We start from the raw sequence: 17,406 nt of genomic DNA, 5'->3' as shown, positions 1-17,406 counted from the left end.
CTGTCCAGTCAGGTTGTGAACTTATCCTTATACCTTTTGTTTTGTATCTTTAGGTCCGTTGTTAAAAATGCCAGTGTGAACGCTAAGCGAACCAGGACTAAATGTATCATTTTTATTTTTTGGTCCGGACCAAGAGAACCGAACTACAAGTGTGAACACACCCTTAAGCCCAAAGTATACTTCGATTTTGACACAACCCTTGGCGTCTGTGTACAGTCGAACACGAGCCTGTCAAAGTATAGAAGAAAGTATTTTAACACTGAAAAAGTTACATGCTTTAGCTTTAAAGCAGTGTTCAAGTTTCAATACAAGTTAAGCTCAGTTAACAGCATTTGAGTGTGAAATTTGAGTGTGAAATTTGAGTGTGAAAAGATCGCTTACTACTAACCTTATCTGGTGTAAAACTACATCCAAAAATGATGACGTTACGCCTTTTTATCAGTAGTATGATTTTGTCACACTAAAAGCACGTCAACACATATAATGTTTACGTCTTGTGGCTATACTTTTGAAACCATGAGTATTTTAACGTTTACGAACTGGCCCCGTTCACTTCCATTGTAAGTGTTGAATGTCGTTCAAAAAGCGCTTCTCACCGAATGCATTTATGATGAGTTTTCTTCTCAATGTCAGTGGTCTGCAAAAGCGTGATTTTATGTGAGCGCTGCAAATGATCTCATGCCACCTCAGGAGTTTAAATCACTTCAAATCCAGAAGTTGCATTTTACTGTACATGGATTGTGAATAGCCTATATCCTCTGAATGTGGCATACATTAAGGGCTACATGAGCTCTATTAAATGTACAAATTACAGTTTTATGTTATTCCTATACAACTATTCATTTGAATAAAAGAACAGTGTACAAGTGAGGTGTGTTTGACTTTTTAATCCTAGAGGCTTTGCCTTACCTGTTACACATTTTAAAAACCGGGTTTGATTTTGAGCCAGAATCTTTTAAACTACAGAAAGGGTAGCACAATACACTTTTAAAGCAGAAAGAAAAAAGCACCAATAAAAGTAATGTGCTTTTTGGTTACATAATATATATATTTTGCTTTATCAACGTTATTGTGTTTTAAATTGTGCAAAATTACTATAAACAACTGGTATAGAAAATTATGTTTAGGAGAAATTAAGTTAAAAATTAATATGTATCGTGATGCGTATCATGTTGTGACGTTGCTGATGATACACAGCCCTAATGTGCAGTCACAGTCAGAATTTGTTGTAGCTATCATTTTGATTGTTTTTATTCAGCAGAAATTCTCCACATAACTTAAATTGAACTGAAATGTTTGGAAATGAAAGTAACATTTATATGTTGAAAATGGGTTTGGTTGCTGTTTATCATATTGTACTATCAAGAGCCACAAACTGTGGTCAATGCATGCTACAGCAAATGTGGTAAAAGTAATCTCGGCTGCCTGTAAGGGCCCAAACGTACTTCACGCAAGTACACAGATGGGAGCGCTTCACCAACGCATGGCCAGCTCATGGTCCCGTTGTACATGCATTACTTGCGGTCTTGTGTTGCTCTGGCGGTCACAGACCTCGGACCACAATGGGGCGAAATAGTTTTTTAGGCGCCACGAAACCGGATGTGGTGGAGTCAACATGTCGATGGTTGAGTGTATGCTTTTGTATTTGCTGAGATGATGACAGAAAAATATGTTTGTATAATCTAACTTGTTCGGCAAGACTCTCCTCAGATTGCTGCGCCGCCATGACAGTTGTTGATTGAAAAAAGAAAATACGCTGTAGCGCCGTACTTGCACGTACAGCACATGCTTGTGCTAGGTTATGACTTGAGCGCTCAGACACATTTCACAACGCATCGATGCGTGAAATCGAGCTTTCGTTGCAAGATGCGTCTGCATTCACGTACTTACATAGACAATGTTTGGGCCTTAATTGTGGTCACACTCGAGAAAAGGCATCATTTCCTGAAAGAAGACCACCCAACCCCCAGGCAAACACACACATACACACAGAGTTGTTTTCTATTTGACTGAATATTAGACTTTTGGAACAGTGTATTTATGTAGTGACCTGTCATCATGCACAGGTCACACCCTGATGGGTTGGTTTAGAGTTTAGGTGAAGTTTCACTTTTTGAATCTTGTGGTTCTGTGGATGAAGTCATCCTGGCACCCTCAGTCAAATGCTCACATTGCAGTTTTGGGCATGTACTTTGAGCAGATAGGACTGCGCTTGCCAAGGGTTCAGCTCCAGTTTCTTTACATCTGTGTTGGAGGCACATATTGGCATGCCAAAGGCTGCAAAATACATACACCTTATGAAACAACATTTTGCCGGTTTTGGTTTTCTGTGATTTGTGGTGTCACTGGAAAAGAGCCCTTCATTCTTTATAATTTGGCAGGATTTCTCTTGATTAATTTTAGCTTACATATTCCTCTTTTGGCCTGATTGCTTTCTCCTGTGGTCTGTTTCATTGAATCTTGAATTTCAATCAGTTGTCGATATATGTTTGACTAGAACGCATGTCTTCAGGTCAACTGTCTATAAAAGTTTAATGATGTGAGTAGGGGTGGAATCAGTTTTATCAATAATTAAAATCTTATTTTTAGGGGTGCACTGATTTATCGGCCAATAATTGATTAAATTAAATCCATCAGCATATAGGATATAGTCTGAACGGCAATATAACAAACTAATATGCACATTTATAATTAATTACCTAGATATATCAGGGATGTGATTCTTCCAGATTAATCCGTAATTAAATGTTTTCCAAGCTAAAAATGTGACCCAAGTAAATTGTGCAAATCCATCAAACAAAATGGGGGGGTGTAATGTTTCATCTGGGATTAAATGACACTTGTTTGGGTGAAAAGTGATTATCGAGAATGCACAACACAGGGGATTCTCGGTAAGCACTTTTCACCCAAACAAGTGTCATTCAACCTTCCCTTGGATGACACCACTGCTGTTTCTGCGTCATGCATAAACTTTGTTGATTTTCGCCGTCAGGACTTCAAGTAAGACTTTTAATTAATCGAGGGTCCAGACCATTGGCACAGTTGCTGACCGGTTAAAAATTGCTGTTGTTAAGGGCAATTACAGCGTTACTGATGTGATATTTGCGGTGAAAACATGAAATTTAACTTCATATATAATGTACTCATTGCCAGTATATCGGACCATTTGTATGTATAATCGTAAAAAGCCCTGCAGATAAAGTGCAGACATTCGAAAATGTCTAGTCAATTTTTTTTCCATGATCAGGGAATGAACTTGGGTTATGGACGTAATAAAATTGCCCTTGAGTGGTAGACCACTCTCTGTAAAAGCTCTCTGGACGTGTGCACACCACCGCTGTGTTTAGCAGACGTGGCGTGTTTTCGAGTTTTTTTTTGTTTTGTTTTGTTTTTTATTTTCTCCCCTTTTCTCCCCAATTTGGCATGGCCAATTCCCAATGCGCTCTAAGTCCTCGTGATGGCGTAGTGACTCAATCCGGGTGGCGGATGACGAATCTCAGTTGCCTCCGCGTCTAAGACGTCAATCCGTACAATTTGTACAGACCTGTACAAATACAGTATGTACATATGTCATACGTCTTTCGCTGCTGCATTGTGTCTCGTTGTTCCAACGTCTGTTCATTATTATAGGCTGTTATAATGTAGTCTGTTACAATAAGTAACAAAAGAGAGCATAATCAAAATATAATGCATGATATTTTGTCATTATGTAAAGACTCGCTGGTCAATTCAATGAAACAATGATCAGAACGTGCATCTCTGTTCTTCCTTCAGGTTACCGTAATAAGCTTAGTAAGTGTGCACCACTGTTTCTGAATGTGACTGCAAACTGCGGTTGGCGTGATGCCATAATCGTTGCGTAGTTTTGAAGACCCTGCGTTGTGTAACATTCAGCTGTGCTCTATCAAGATTTCGCCTTGTGTGCGCACGCTTCTCCAGAGTGTAGAGCGCCGTCTCTGCCCCGGACAGATAGTCACGCTGCGCTCTGTTGGAGTTTGTTGCTGTGATGATTCATGCTCTCTCCCATTTAAATTGGAATTTTAAACTTCATACTGGGAAAACTGCAATGGAACGTCACTTTACGTTGGACTTACAACTCATGCGAAAATCTTTAGCTCTGATTACGGCGAGATGCAGGTGTGTCACGCAAACATGTCGTCACTGAGGGAGATTTACAGTCAATGATAAACCTTCACTTTTATGAAGTTTCCCACAGGATTTTGTGAGACTGTGGTGGGTGGACCTCGGACCCTCTAGAGGGGTCCGGGGTCATGCTCCCCCGTAAGACAATTTTGTACATTTTAAAGTTAAATGCATCAATCTGACGCACTTTGAGAGCAAAATTAAGAGGCTAGATCTATGAAGAACTTTGTGCTCTTGTTAACAATTATGTGCTCTAGTAGTAATTTAATCATAAATGGTGATGACATGGCAAAAAAGTCACACCCACAAAGCATGAACGAGTGTTTAACGCAGTTCACAAATAGTCAAAACACAAAATCGACTACTAGAGCATACATTTGAGCCAGGGCTCGACATTGAACATTGTCATGTGCTTGTCCTCCGGACAAATAAATTGGTCATTCACTTGTCCGAGTAAAAAAGTTACTTGTCCGGAGAGAAAAAAGGACATTTATGTTACAAGCTCAAGTAACACGTCAAAAACAAGTTGTATGTTTTTCTAAAATTATGACTGATGCACAACCTAGTTAGTGTACCTATGCAATCAACTCAATTCTCTGCGACAGAAATGTGAACTGCACTGGGTAGGGGAGGAGGCTATTGTCATATGATAATTATTTCATGTTATGTATGGTAGTTAAATAAAGGAAAGCCTCCATCGCCATCATTAACAGCAGGGATGCTCATTCTTCTATGGAATTAGAGAGGGGGGGAATGGCTGACTGGCTGGCTGACTGACTGACTCTGACTGAGAGATGCTTTGCCGAAGCAACGGAGCAAAACACAACATTAGAGATCTTTTATCTTATTATGAGAAGTGTAAAAATATTTTTGGTTCATTATGAAACTCTGGCGAGACACCACAGTCTACATAATTAATGTGAAACTCTGATATGACAATAAAACCTGTTTTGCAAACATGTACAGAGACATATGTTCAAAACATGGTGGATTAAGCTTTCTTTTGATTATTGTAAACCTGTAGAACAAATGTTAAACGTTGCAGCATCGTTTATCAGTTTGGTTGCTATGAGACGTCTCTGTTGACAATCAAGGCACCGCTGAAAATGACAACGTAATCAATCTTAAAATTAAAAATAAGGCCCCTCTTTGATACGTAGAGTCTAGTTGTCAGGTAGTTGTCACTGAACTTTGAATTCAGTGAAAAGTTACATCAAGCATTGTCATTTTTGATCATCATTTTCATGATCGATCATTGCTGTCACTTCCGAGTACTCGTGCTCATCCCTAGCGTCAGGTGCTTTGACGAAATAGATTTCCTCATTAATCCACCTGTGCATCCTCACTCAAGCATCCTCTGTCCTCGTTTAAATAGTTTTTCATATAAACATGCTAGATGAATGTCTTTTTGCTGTGTTTTTAGACGCTGTAAAAGAACTGTTAAAAACATGTCTTGCGCTTTTGTTTTAGCGCAAGAACCTGTTTGGTCTGTACCGGGGTCAGAAATTAACCAGGTCTCGGCAAAAATGCCACTGAAGGTGACAGAAATGACCCCGAAATTAAAAATGTGCGGGCACAAGAAAAAAGTGCCACTTATGATTTCTATTTCTTCTTTGTAACATCGGATATATTTCTTTTTCTATTCTAGACCTAGTATTTACGTATCACATGAAGTTATTTGATGTTCAATTAAATTTATAGGTAACCACTTACGTAGCTGATTATTCAAGTTGAACATGTATTTTAAGGAATTTATTAATTTGAAGTATTCGATGTAACATAATAACATCATATTGTCATATTTTGCAAGGTTAGACAAAATATGTCCTAACAGTTCCCTCATAATGGTGAAAAAAGCCCCGAAAAACAACTCTTTTAGAAATGCTTTAGCCAATAGTTACATAAATGCTATACATACTCAAGAAAATAATAATAATAAAATTCTTCTCTCAAAGTCACTAGAATTTAATGCTTTGGTGGTGTTGTTTTACCAAAAAAAGGGTACACTTAAAATATGTCTCTATATATAATCTAATAACATATGTTGATAGATGCATGTCACAAAAGTGACATTTGCATGCTTTTACGTGTTACTTTTCGCACATTAACAAGCTCCCCTGTAGGGTTCTGACATTGAGACATCCTGACATTGTGTTTACGCTGGATTGTATGGGCAAGTTGCAACAGTTGATCCATTCCAGTGTAGAAAGTCTTAAGCTATTGTGATATTCATAGTGTAATATGCAAATTGTAATGATGTAAGCTGTATAAACCGGTATGATCCAGCTATTGCTGTGAGGTCTTATAGCATGTGGTGCTAGCTCTCTGAACATATCATCACACTGCTCCTCATCTCTTTCTGTCTGACAGAATTTACAGTTATAGGCTCGTCATTCAATCCTGACAAGCCTAATGGAAAATTTGCTCTCGCAAATGGAAAATATGGACAACTGGAAGCCTTACTGTCGGAACGGAGTAGTTTCAGAACGATATACTGTTATATAATCTTCAGCCCGCCATCATATAAATAGAACAAAATTGAACAATACATCCAATAAAGCACTATCAAGAGCCCATAACACCTGTGAATGGAAGATCACAGTAGATGGAATGGGCCTTTATTCGGTGTAAGACTCCTAGTATCCTTTAGCTTTGCCCACAGTTGAAGTTTACTATATAGTCGAGGATTGCGCAGTTGAAATAGAAATAGACAGTCAGATATAATTTAGCAAGCTTCTGGATCAATTCGTCAGAAGAATATGTTTGTGCACAGTTCACCCAAATATTGCCTATACTGTTGAAGCTTCCAGTAATGAAAAGCATCTCTTGACAGATTTACAACCAGTGTTTTTTTTGGACATTGGCCACGTCTGAAGTGATGTGTTGAGTTGTGAAAAACAACCCGCAGTTTGTGCATCATCTACCTGATGATTTTATGAGCAGCATTTTTACCGCAGACTTTAAACATTACGTCCAGAAATGCTCGCTTTGCCTAGTGGACGGAATAAGTGAAGTGAAAGCGATGTGATGTATTTCAGGAAATGTATTTGTCTTAAAAACAGCTACTTGTTATTTTGAAGTTACTTTAATCTCTCATTTTCTTTATTTCTTGTCTAGGATCTGTCAGGTATAGATGAGCTGTCCAACACGTCTCTGTTCTCCTCGCCGTCTGACACGCTGTCTGAGTATGCAGACCCCTCTGGGTTTTGCATCGACAGTTTGGCACAGTTACCCACTGAGGGCACCGCAGCACAATTGTACTGGGATATACCTGGGCACAGTCAGAGACAACAGGTATTTTACACGGCACTGTACCACGTTAATCTTAAAATCTATCTTGAACAAAACATTTAAGTACTAAAAAGGCATAATGGCTGACAGTTTAATCTTTTAGGTACTACATATTAGGGTAGTTCATTTAAAAAATAAAATTGTCATGATTTACAGAAAAGGAGAGGTTCAGCTTACTCGTGTTCATTTGTGTGAGTGCTTGGCTTAGCATCTCTGTATTAATATTCTTTAGCAGATTCTGGGTGCTTTTCCTGGCAGGCTGGATGACATAAGCGCAATCCATTCCGCTTCAGTGGCAGGACTTAAGGTAGATTAGCGCTACCTTATTTCTCATCTAATTCTCTGGTCTCTATTTCATCACATTTCATCACCCCCTCCTCTTTCATTTTCACAGGCTGCTCCACCCCCACAGGAGGAAGAGGAGGAGGCAGATGAGGAAGAAACAGAGGAGTTAGGGCACGCGGACACATACGCTGAATACAAGCCATCTAAATGTAAACAAACATGTTGTATCATATTTATATATAAACCTACAAAATTGGGGTGGGCAGTATGACCAAAATCTTACCTTACAGGATGAGTAATTCTATATCACGGTAACGCTAAATCTCATAATTGATTTTTTTTTTGGGGGGGGATTTTTCCCCTTTTTCTCCCAATTTGGAATGCCCAATTCCCAATGTGCTCTAAGTCCTCGTGGTCGCATAGTGATTTGCCTCAGTCCGGGTGGCGGAGGACGAAGCCCAGTTGCCTCCGCGTCTGAGACAGTCAACCCGTGCATCTTATCACGTGGCTTGTTGAGCGCGTTGCCACGGAGACATAGCGCGTGTGGAGGCTTCACGCCATCCACCGCGGCAACCACGCTCAATTCACCATGCGCCCCACCGAGAACAAACCACATTATAGCGACCACGAGGAGGTTACCCCATGTGACTCTATCCTCCCTAGCAACCGGGCCAATTTGGTTGCTTAGGAGACCTGGCTGGAGTCACTCAGCACGCCCTGGGATTCGAACTAGCGAACTCCAGGTGTGGTAGCTAGCGTATTTTACCACTGAGCTACCCAGGCCCCCTCATAATTGATTTTTGATAATTCAGTAAATTAAAGGAATATTCCAGGTTCAATACAAGTTAAGCTCAATCGACAGCATTTGTTGCATAATGTTGATTACCCAAAAAATTATTCAACTTGTCCCTGGGTGACAGTAAGGCACTTACAGAGGAAGTGAATGGGGCCAATCATTACTCACTGTTTCAAAAGTATAGCCACCAGACATAAACTATGATGCATATACAGTATCATACTGCCCAGCCCTGCTACAGCACACATTCAACTTGATCTCTTATTTTGTGGTGCATCAGTGGCAAATAAACTGTTCGCATTTGGGCAGCTACTATTGGAATCTCTCACCCTGACATTGTGGTGGAGACCAACACACTGTCCAGTGTCCCTCCTCCAGACATCACATACACACTGTCCATTCCAGACAGCACCATTAACTCTGGTCAGCTGTCAGCTCTGCAGCTGGAGGCCATCACCTATGCCTGCCAGGTACTCTGCGCTCTTCTGTTTTTGTGCTCTTCGCTTCCATATTTCATACGTCTCTTCACACTTTCTGCACTCTTCACTTTCGACCTTTCCCCTTTTTGTGTTCTTCATTCTCAGCTGTTCTGTCTCTTGTGCTCTTCCCTCACCGTGCTTTTCACTTTCAGCTTTTCAGTTTCTTCTCTACCCTCTCTGCTCTCTTCACTTCCAGCTCTTCTGCCTTTGTGCTCTTCCCTATCTGTGGTCTTCACTTTTAGTTCTTCTGTATCTGTGCTCTTCCTTCTCTGCACTTCACTTTTGGCTCTTCCATTTCATCTCGTCCTGCTATGTGCTCCTCACTTTTGGATCTTCTGTCTCTCTTCTATCTCTGCTTTTCCTTTTATGTGCTCTTCACTCGACCCTTGTGTCTCTGTGCTCTTCCCTCTCCATGCTTTTCACTTTCACCTTTTCCATTTCTTCTCTACCATCAATGCACCCTTCACTTCAAGCTCTTCTGTCTCAGTGCTCTTTCCATGCTGTGCTCAGCACTTTCAGCTCTTCTGTCTCTATGCTCTTCCCTCAGTGTGCCCTTCACTTTCAGCTTTTCTATCTCTGTGCTTTTCCCTTTATGTGTTCTTCGCTCGACCCTTCTGTCTCTGTGCTCTTCCCTCTCCATGCTTTTCACTTTCAGCTTTTACATTTCTTCTCTACCCTCAATGCACTCTTCACTTCAAGCTCTTCTGTCTCAGTGCTCTTTCCATGCTGTGCCCTTTACTTTCACTCTAATGTCTCAGTGCTCTCCCCTCTCTGTGGTCTTCACTTTCGGCTCTTCCATTTCTTCTCTTCCCTCTCAGCGTTCTTCACTTTTGGCTCTTACATTTGTTCATTTCTCTCAGTGATCTTTCCTTTCTCTGCGCTTCCCTCTGAGTGCTCTTCCTTTCCACTCAAAAGCTGATTTTTTAATTTTGTGTAAATGTTTGAAGTTGCATTTGTGGTTTTGTTTTTCAGCAACACGAGGTGATTCTTCAGAATGGCCAGCGAGCGGGGTTTCTGATTGGAGATGGAGCAGGTGTTGGGAAAGGTCGCACTGTGGCTGGAATCATACTGGAGAATTTCTTAAAGGGTCGGAAGAGAGCACTATGGTAACGATCATCCACATTCAATCAAACACATCTGAATCACATGCTGACATGTGCTTTGAATAGCAATAATATTTATAGTCAGTGCTGTAGAGTCCGGCATGAATTGTAACAAATACGTTATAGCTTTGCTACTAGATATAAAAACAACACAAATAACAGAAATGTCATAATTATGGAAATACAGCCTGTTGAGAAAAGACAAAATTATGAAATGTCATTCAGGTGAGAACACTGAGGGGAATTGAATGCCAGTAAGAAAGTGAGTGATGAATCATTTTTCTTGTGACATCAACTTGTATTCATCATTCACTCCATAATAAAGTCCCTCAAGTTTTTATTTGCTGAGTATAGGCCATAGAATTAAACTACAGTTTAATTTGTGATATTTAAAACCTTTAACCTGAATTAAACTTGGTACTTGTTAGCCATTCGATCTGATGAACTATCGCATAACAGAGTGAGTTTCTAGAATTGTAACAGATTTTTGCTTCTCTGTTTTAGGTTCAGTGTCTCGAATGACCTGAAGTACGATGCTGAGCGAGATCTCAAAGACATTGACGCTCCCAACATCCCTGTTTTTGCTTTAAATAAGGTTTGAAATGTGAATGACCACTGCTGTATTGTAATCAGTGTCGTAGACATTAGCCAATAGTCATACCTGAAAAGGACGGTAAAAGTTGAACCCATTAAACCCATTAAAAGAAGAACCGCTTCAAATGATTTTTCTGACCATTTACAACCGACAACTATTTTGAGATACACAGCAAATGGCACATGGCTTGATTGTGTGTTTGTCCTCTTTCACACAGATTAAATATGGAGACACGGCTACCTCAGAGGGCGTTCTGTTCGCCACATACTCAGCGCTGATTGGAGAGAGCCAGGCGGGCGGCCAGCACCGCACCAGACTCAAACAGATCCTGGACTGGTGCCGACCCAACTTTGACGGAGTCGTATCCTTCATTTCCAGTTCAAAAATGTTGACGACTGTCTGAACAAAGGGATCCGATTTCATCACTTGCATAATGACAGTGCGGACAATCAGCCTTAAAGTTCAGATTAAATCAGATTTATTCGCTGTGTGAACAAACCCTTATAGTTCTGAAGTTACAGTGTGTTTTTATATTTATATCAAACTCAATGATTTCAACTGAAGAGGAAATAAAATCTTGTCCATTTCATTACCACTTTAAAATGTCTGTATAAAAGAAATCTGGGATTAGATGTTTTATTCAAGTGTGTTTTAAGTATATAGCTGTTGACCCTTGACCTTTAACCTCTGTCAGATTGTGTTTGACGAGTGCCATAAGGCAAAAAACGCGACTTCCACCAAGATGGGTAAAGCCGTGCTGGACTTGCAGAGTAAACTGCCCCGGGCGAGAGTGGTGTACGCTAGTGCCACAGGTGGGTTCGGAGCTTCTAGATATATTGTCTCGCAGTATGCAGATAGAGCGATTTTTGTCTTCATGCTAAAAGTGTGTTTGAGACGAGTCAAATTTGACCCTGCATTTGGATCTACAACACCTATAGAGTGCAATCTGTAAGCATTCCCATTCATCTCGATGAAAGCAAGTGTGAAAACTGCTTAAGCTGCAATTCCAAAAGAGTTGCATGGATTGAAATCTCATTTTTGAGGATTAATTCTCTTTCGCCATTAACATTTTTGTTCTCTAGGTGCTTCTGAGCCAAAGAACATGATCTACATGAGCCGGTTAGGGATCTGGGGGCAAGGAACACCGTTCAAGACCTTTGACGACTTCCTGCACGCTATAGAGAAGAGGTTAGAGTTCATGATGAGTAGAGATCAGGGCTTGTCATAACACAAAACATTAGTATATCCATGTCTTATGGTGTCTTTTAATCTAACCACAAGGTCCAGATTTTATTGAACATCTTCATATGCAATTGAACAGTTGCACAATTCTTACTGACTGTGTTTCAGGGGGGTTGGTGCCATGGAGATTGTCGCAATGGATATGAAAGTGAGTGGCATGTATATTGCACGGCAGCTGAGTTTTTCTGGTGTGTCTTTCCGTATTGAGGAGATAACACTGGATGAAGAGTTTAAACTGGTCTACAACAAAGCAGCTAGACTGGTGAGAGACAAGTAAAAATTAAAATTCTGTCATCACTGACTCACCCTGTGTTGTTCCAAACCTGTATGACTTACTTTTTTTAGTGGAACACAAAAGGAGATATTATAAACAATGTAATGGTCACTCTTTTCCATGCAATTACAATGAAAGGGGATTTGAAGTTTAAAGCTTCAGAAAGGACGGTAAAACATCATAAAAGTAGTCTATATTCGGGGGGCCGCGAGAGGGTGCTAGGATGTCTAGTAAAACGCTATATTTACCAAAATTAACATTGTTTTGTTGGGGGTTCTTTTTCTCCCAATTTGGAATGGCCAATTCCCAATGTGCTTTTTAAGTCCTCGTGGTTGCGTTGTGATTCGCCTCAATCCGGGTGGCGGAGGACGAATCCCAGTTGCCTCCGCATCTGAGACGTCAACCCGCGCATCTTATCACGTGACTTGTTGAGCACGTTGCCACGGAGACATAGCGCGTGTGGAGGCTTCACGCCATCCACCACGGCAACTACGCTCAACTCACCACTCGCCCCACCGAGAACGAACCACATTATAGCGACCACGAAGAGGTTACCCCATGTGACTCTTCCCTCCCTAGCAACCGGGCCAATTTGGTTGCTTAGGAGACCTGGCTGGAGTCACTCAGCATGCCCTGGGATTCGAACTAGCGAACTCCAGGGGTGGTAGCTAGCGTCTTTTACCACTGAGCTACCCAGGCCAACTATTGAGGGGCCTGAATAACTCAGTGAGTATTTACGCTGACTACCACCCCTGGAGTCGCGAGTTCGAATCCAGGGTGTGCTGAGTGACTCCAGCCAGGTCTCCTAAGCAACTAAATTGGCCCGGTTGCTATGGGTGGGTAGAGGCACATGGGGTAACCTCCTCGTGGTCGCTATAATGTGGTTCTCGCTCTCGGTGGGGCACGTGGTGAGTTGTGCGTGGATGTCACGGAGAATAGCATGAAGCTTCCTCACGCTCTACGTATCTGCGGTAACGTGCTCAACAAGCCACGTGATAAGATGCACGGATTGACGGTCTCAGACATGGAGGCAACTGAGATTCGTCCTCCACCACCCGGACTGAGGCGAGTCACTACGCCACCACAAGGAATTAGAGCGCATTGGGGATTGGGCATTCCAAATTGGGGAGGAAAAAAAATAGCTTATTCAAAAACCCGACAACATAAGAAACCCACGATTACATGAGACTTATAATTATCTGCTATTGACTTTGAAATGTGAACAGCTTTGAGAACAACACTTGTGCACATGTTATAAGCCAGTAATAACGCCATTAAAGTTCATTAAAGGGGAAGAGAGCAAAACAAATGATGTGTGCTGATCGTTTTTGCTTTAAGCCGCTAAATAATATTGGATTATGTGCATATATCATAAAACCAGTGGTCAGGTTCCTCTCAAGTTTTTTTTTTCACCACTAAATAAAATAATAATGAAAGGAGAAATCACTTCAGCTTGTTCACAGAGGAATTCCAGACAACAAGGCAAAATTTTCTATAAAGCTGCTTTAAAAATATGTGTATTGTGAAAAGTGCTATACAAATATAAATTACTAGAGTGTAGACAAACTTATTTTCTGAGTGAAAATAACATTTGTGAGTGCTCGTATCGTATCGTGAGGCTATGCATCGTATCGTATCGTGAAATTTGTGTATCGTTACATGCCTAGTGCTAATCCGTCCGTATTTGGAGCATGAAAGTTCTAGTGCACATGGAAAAGAGTGACCCGTACCGGTACGTTATTGGAAATTTCTCCTTTTGTGTTGCACGGAACAAAGAAAGTCGGGTTGGGAACAACACCAGGGTGACTAAATAATGATAATGGAAACTATTCCTTTAACCATACATTTTGCAACCTATTTAATCCCTGACTCTTTCTCTCTAGTGGGCAGAAGCTCTTGAGTTGTTTACCAGAGCGGCAGATGTTTTGGGTTTGGTGTCTCGTAAGTCTCTGTGGGGTCAGTTCTGGTCATCACATCAGAGGTTTTTTAAGTATCTCTGTATCGCTGCTAAAGTCCGTCGTCTTGTCGAACTTGCTCAGGAAGAGATCCAACGCGGCAAGGTGAGTCTGCAATTTAAATTTTCCTCGAACCTCGAAAAGACTTTAGGCCCAAACAAGTGTTTAATCTGAAACCTTCCGCTCTGATATAACATCCTTCTCGGTTTTGTTATAGTTAAGTTTTGTTTTATTGGTCTCCTCCCTCTTTTCTGTGTCATTTCAAACAGTCTATCGTAATTGGCCTGCAGTCCACTGGAGAGGCTCGTACTCGAGAGGTCCTGGACGAGAACGATGGACACCTGGACAGATTCGTCTCTGCTGCTGAGTGAGTCTTTAAATCCAAAGGCCTTGTTTACACCTGCTTTTAACATCCGTAACGAGCAGACTGCACTAAATACAGCTATAAACGGGCTACAGTGTGTTTTGTGATCTGATCGCCACATTTTAAACGAATTTGGAATTAGCCAGGATGTGTCTAGCACCAATGTCTGTGTCCATGTATTTTATATAGAGACACATGACTTTAGAATAAAAACAAAGTTAGTCCTGCAAGGGTAGCTGATGATATTCTTGGCATTATAGCTTTGTGGTTATGAGTCAGTGTAAGTGAACTGGCTTTGTTTGGGGGGGGTTTTCTCCTGCAGGGGTGTTTTCCAGTCCTTGGTACAAAAACACTTTCCAACTGAGAAACCCAAGAGAGAGAAAAGTGCCGCGAGCAAAAGGAAACGTGAGTCTGTTTCGTTATTCATCTTATGCTTCATCCAACATCTGATTGGTTGGTCTGTGTGGGTTTGTGCTGCTGTCCAGGCGTCTGTCTTTCTCAAACCCACCTCTTTGTGTTCTGAAGGAAAGCCCAGGAGCCGGCCTTCAAAATTTCCAAAGCACTGTGTGGGAGTGGGCGGAGTTATTAAAATCAGTGACGATTCAGACTCCGATTCAGATGAGATTGACAGCGAATCAAATTCCTCCCCTGAATCACTACAGGACAACGACGATGTGATCTTCGTCAATCACATCAACGGCCCAGCTGGTACGTCGACTAAAACCACTGACATTATAAAAGCATTTCCCTTTTGTTCAGACATGTTTTGGTTGTTTACAGTCTGAACAGCATTAGGGCTGGGCGATATGTTGAATATTACTAATATAATGGTGATGATTTTAGTGTTGCCAAAAGTACCAGTATTTTGGTACCAATTCGGTGCTAAAATAAAAAAAGATGTCACAAAACCAGTGTTTCTGTAGTAGTGGTCTGACTGACACACGGCAGGTTTCAAATTTGAGCATGTGCTGTGTTACTCCTTTTAAACTGAAATGCACAATCAAATTTAAATTGTAATATGTCCTAGTGTGATTATTAAACCGCGAAAGGTTGCAATCTTAGTGTGCATTCGAGCTGCTTGCTTTAAATGAATGTATGAAGCCGACCTCTGACACACTGGAAACTCCACAGACACTGGGAATCATTCCCATTGTATGATATGACAAAGCAGAGCACTAATCCACTGTGAAGCGCACAGCACATGTAGACTATATATTTATATAATTTAATCACAGCATTTGTGCTTTAATGATCACACTGGGCCATATAGCAAACTGTTTATCCATCAGACGAAGTGAAGCTTCTGTCAAAACCACCCGTCAAAACAAAAGCATGATTCAAATAAAAGCTAGATGCCTGAAATTGAAGAAACTGCAACTGAAATATGTTACAACTGCAGTGTTTGCCCTAGGATTTTTTTCAGCAGCGGTGCTCTTGTGCCCGCGTCCATGAGCCCGTAACGCCTGACCCGTATTTTATTTACGTTGCATTTATGCATTTGGCAGACACTTTTATCCAAAGCAACTTATAATGCATTTATTACAGGGACAATCCCCCCAGAGCAACCTGGAGTTAAGTGCCTTGCTAAAGGACGCAGTTGTGGTGGCTGTGGGGATTGAACCAGCAACCTTCTGTATTTGTGTGCGTCAGTGGAGGAATAGCTTAAAACAACCTTAAAATATTTATAGATTGGTTATACATGTTTGCCTTGTCATGTGTGTTTATTTTTTGAGGGCTTTTGACACTTGTAGGGCACTGGGGGGTGGGGTGGGGGGGCTTTTATCACTTGTTTTCCAGCAAGACGTGATGCAACCATGTGCTGACTTTTATGTAGTTGTTCTTGGAAAATACAGTACCTTTATCAAATACTTTAAGAGGGAGTTAAAGGGCAGTTCATGCAAAAAAGACATTTCTGATGTCATAACTCACCCTCAAGCCTGTATGATGTCACTGCATCTCTTTTTCCCCCCATACAATGGAAGTGAATGGTGACTGAAACTAACATTCTCCCTAACATCTTTTGTGTTCTGTGGAACAAAGACAGTCATAAAGGTTTGCAAGCGATGACAGAATTACCATCACTTTAAGAGTACAAGTCAGTCCTCACCAGTTACATTAAAAATGGCCGTTTAAAGTTGAGACTTCCTCACTGTGCACGCTCGCATTAAACTCAACAAGCGTTCAATGAGCTGCTGCATGAGAGGGACACGAAGAGGGTCGTGAAAGAGCTGATTTATTCACGCAGATTCTGGAATTACAGTTTGATACAAAGACGAGATTATTGATTTAATTTGTTCAACAGAATGGATTGGTTTACCAGTTCTCAGCTACATGTTGAAGTGAATAAAAGTGTGTGGGAATTCCCCACAATATGAACTTGGAACATGCAGGAATGATTAAATGTGTGCGCAAAACCTGCGCCGAGTTCCAGGACTTGACCTGTGTGCACACGCTCTCGCGTTGGACTGCGGGTGTGACATCACTGTGAGTGTGCGTGTATTTGAATGTGTATGTGGTGGGGTCCCTTTTGTTTCATACCAGCCCCATTCAACTGTGCACAGTGTAAAAAGCACACAGCTGACTAGGTCTAGCAAGCGTTACTTTGCATAAAAAATATTAATGAACCATGTGAAATCTCAGCAGCAGGCCGCTGCTGAATGCATATAGGGGAAACACTGAACTATATAGTAAAATGTAAAATTTACTGTAGTTATAATAATAATAAAAAATAAGAAATAATAATAACAATAAAAATTTAACAATGACCAAATGGAAATGCAAAAATAAACTAAGTATGCCTCCTGTCTGCTGTTGGTCAAACAAAGAGATAGTCCCGCCCCCAACTCACGCCATTGGATTTTCATAGCACCATAGAGACA

General features: G+C 41.0%; 1 protein-coding gene across 7 annotated transcripts in view; it reads left to right on the top strand.

The window, feature by feature from the left end:
* LOC127441320 (protein strawberry notch homolog 2-like) overlaps positions 1-17,406 on the top strand; it is a 52,028-nt gene that overhangs the window by 7,518 nt on the left and 27,104 nt on the right. For 5 of the 7 annotated variants that reach the window (XM_051698585.1, XM_051698583.1, XM_051698581.1 and 2 more), the window contains 14 exons: positions 7,261-7,437; positions 7,667-7,741; positions 7,829-7,928; positions 8,825-8,985; positions 9,967-10,100; positions 10,602-10,692; positions 10,910-11,053; positions 11,387-11,504; positions 11,775-11,880; positions 12,043-12,196; positions 14,092-14,268; positions 14,433-14,530; positions 14,850-14,932; positions 15,053-15,235. In XM_051698585.1, coding sequence (XP_051554545.1) covers positions 7,261-7,437; positions 7,667-7,741; positions 7,829-7,928; positions 8,825-8,985; positions 9,967-10,100; positions 10,602-10,692; positions 10,910-11,053; positions 11,387-11,504; positions 11,775-11,880; positions 12,043-12,196; positions 14,092-14,268; positions 14,433-14,530; positions 14,850-14,932; positions 15,053-15,235 — 1,801 coding nt within the window. The remainder of the gene's footprint in view (positions 1-7,260; positions 7,438-7,666; positions 7,742-7,828; positions 7,929-8,824; positions 8,986-9,966; positions 10,101-10,601; positions 10,693-10,909; positions 11,054-11,386; positions 11,505-11,774; positions 11,881-12,042; positions 12,197-14,091; positions 14,269-14,432; positions 14,531-14,849; positions 14,933-15,052; positions 15,236-17,406) is intronic. The other 2 variants (XM_051698584.1, XM_051698582.1) reach the window with 1 other exon arrangement.

This window comes from Myxocyprinus asiaticus, chromosome 5, assembly GCF_019703515.2.
Source record: "Myxocyprinus asiaticus isolate MX2 ecotype Aquarium Trade chromosome 5, UBuf_Myxa_2, whole genome shotgun sequence".
Taxonomy (NCBI): Eukaryota; Metazoa; Chordata; class Actinopteri; order Cypriniformes; family Catostomidae; genus Myxocyprinus; species Myxocyprinus asiaticus.
This window is presented reverse-complemented; position numbering and strand designations above follow the sequence as displayed.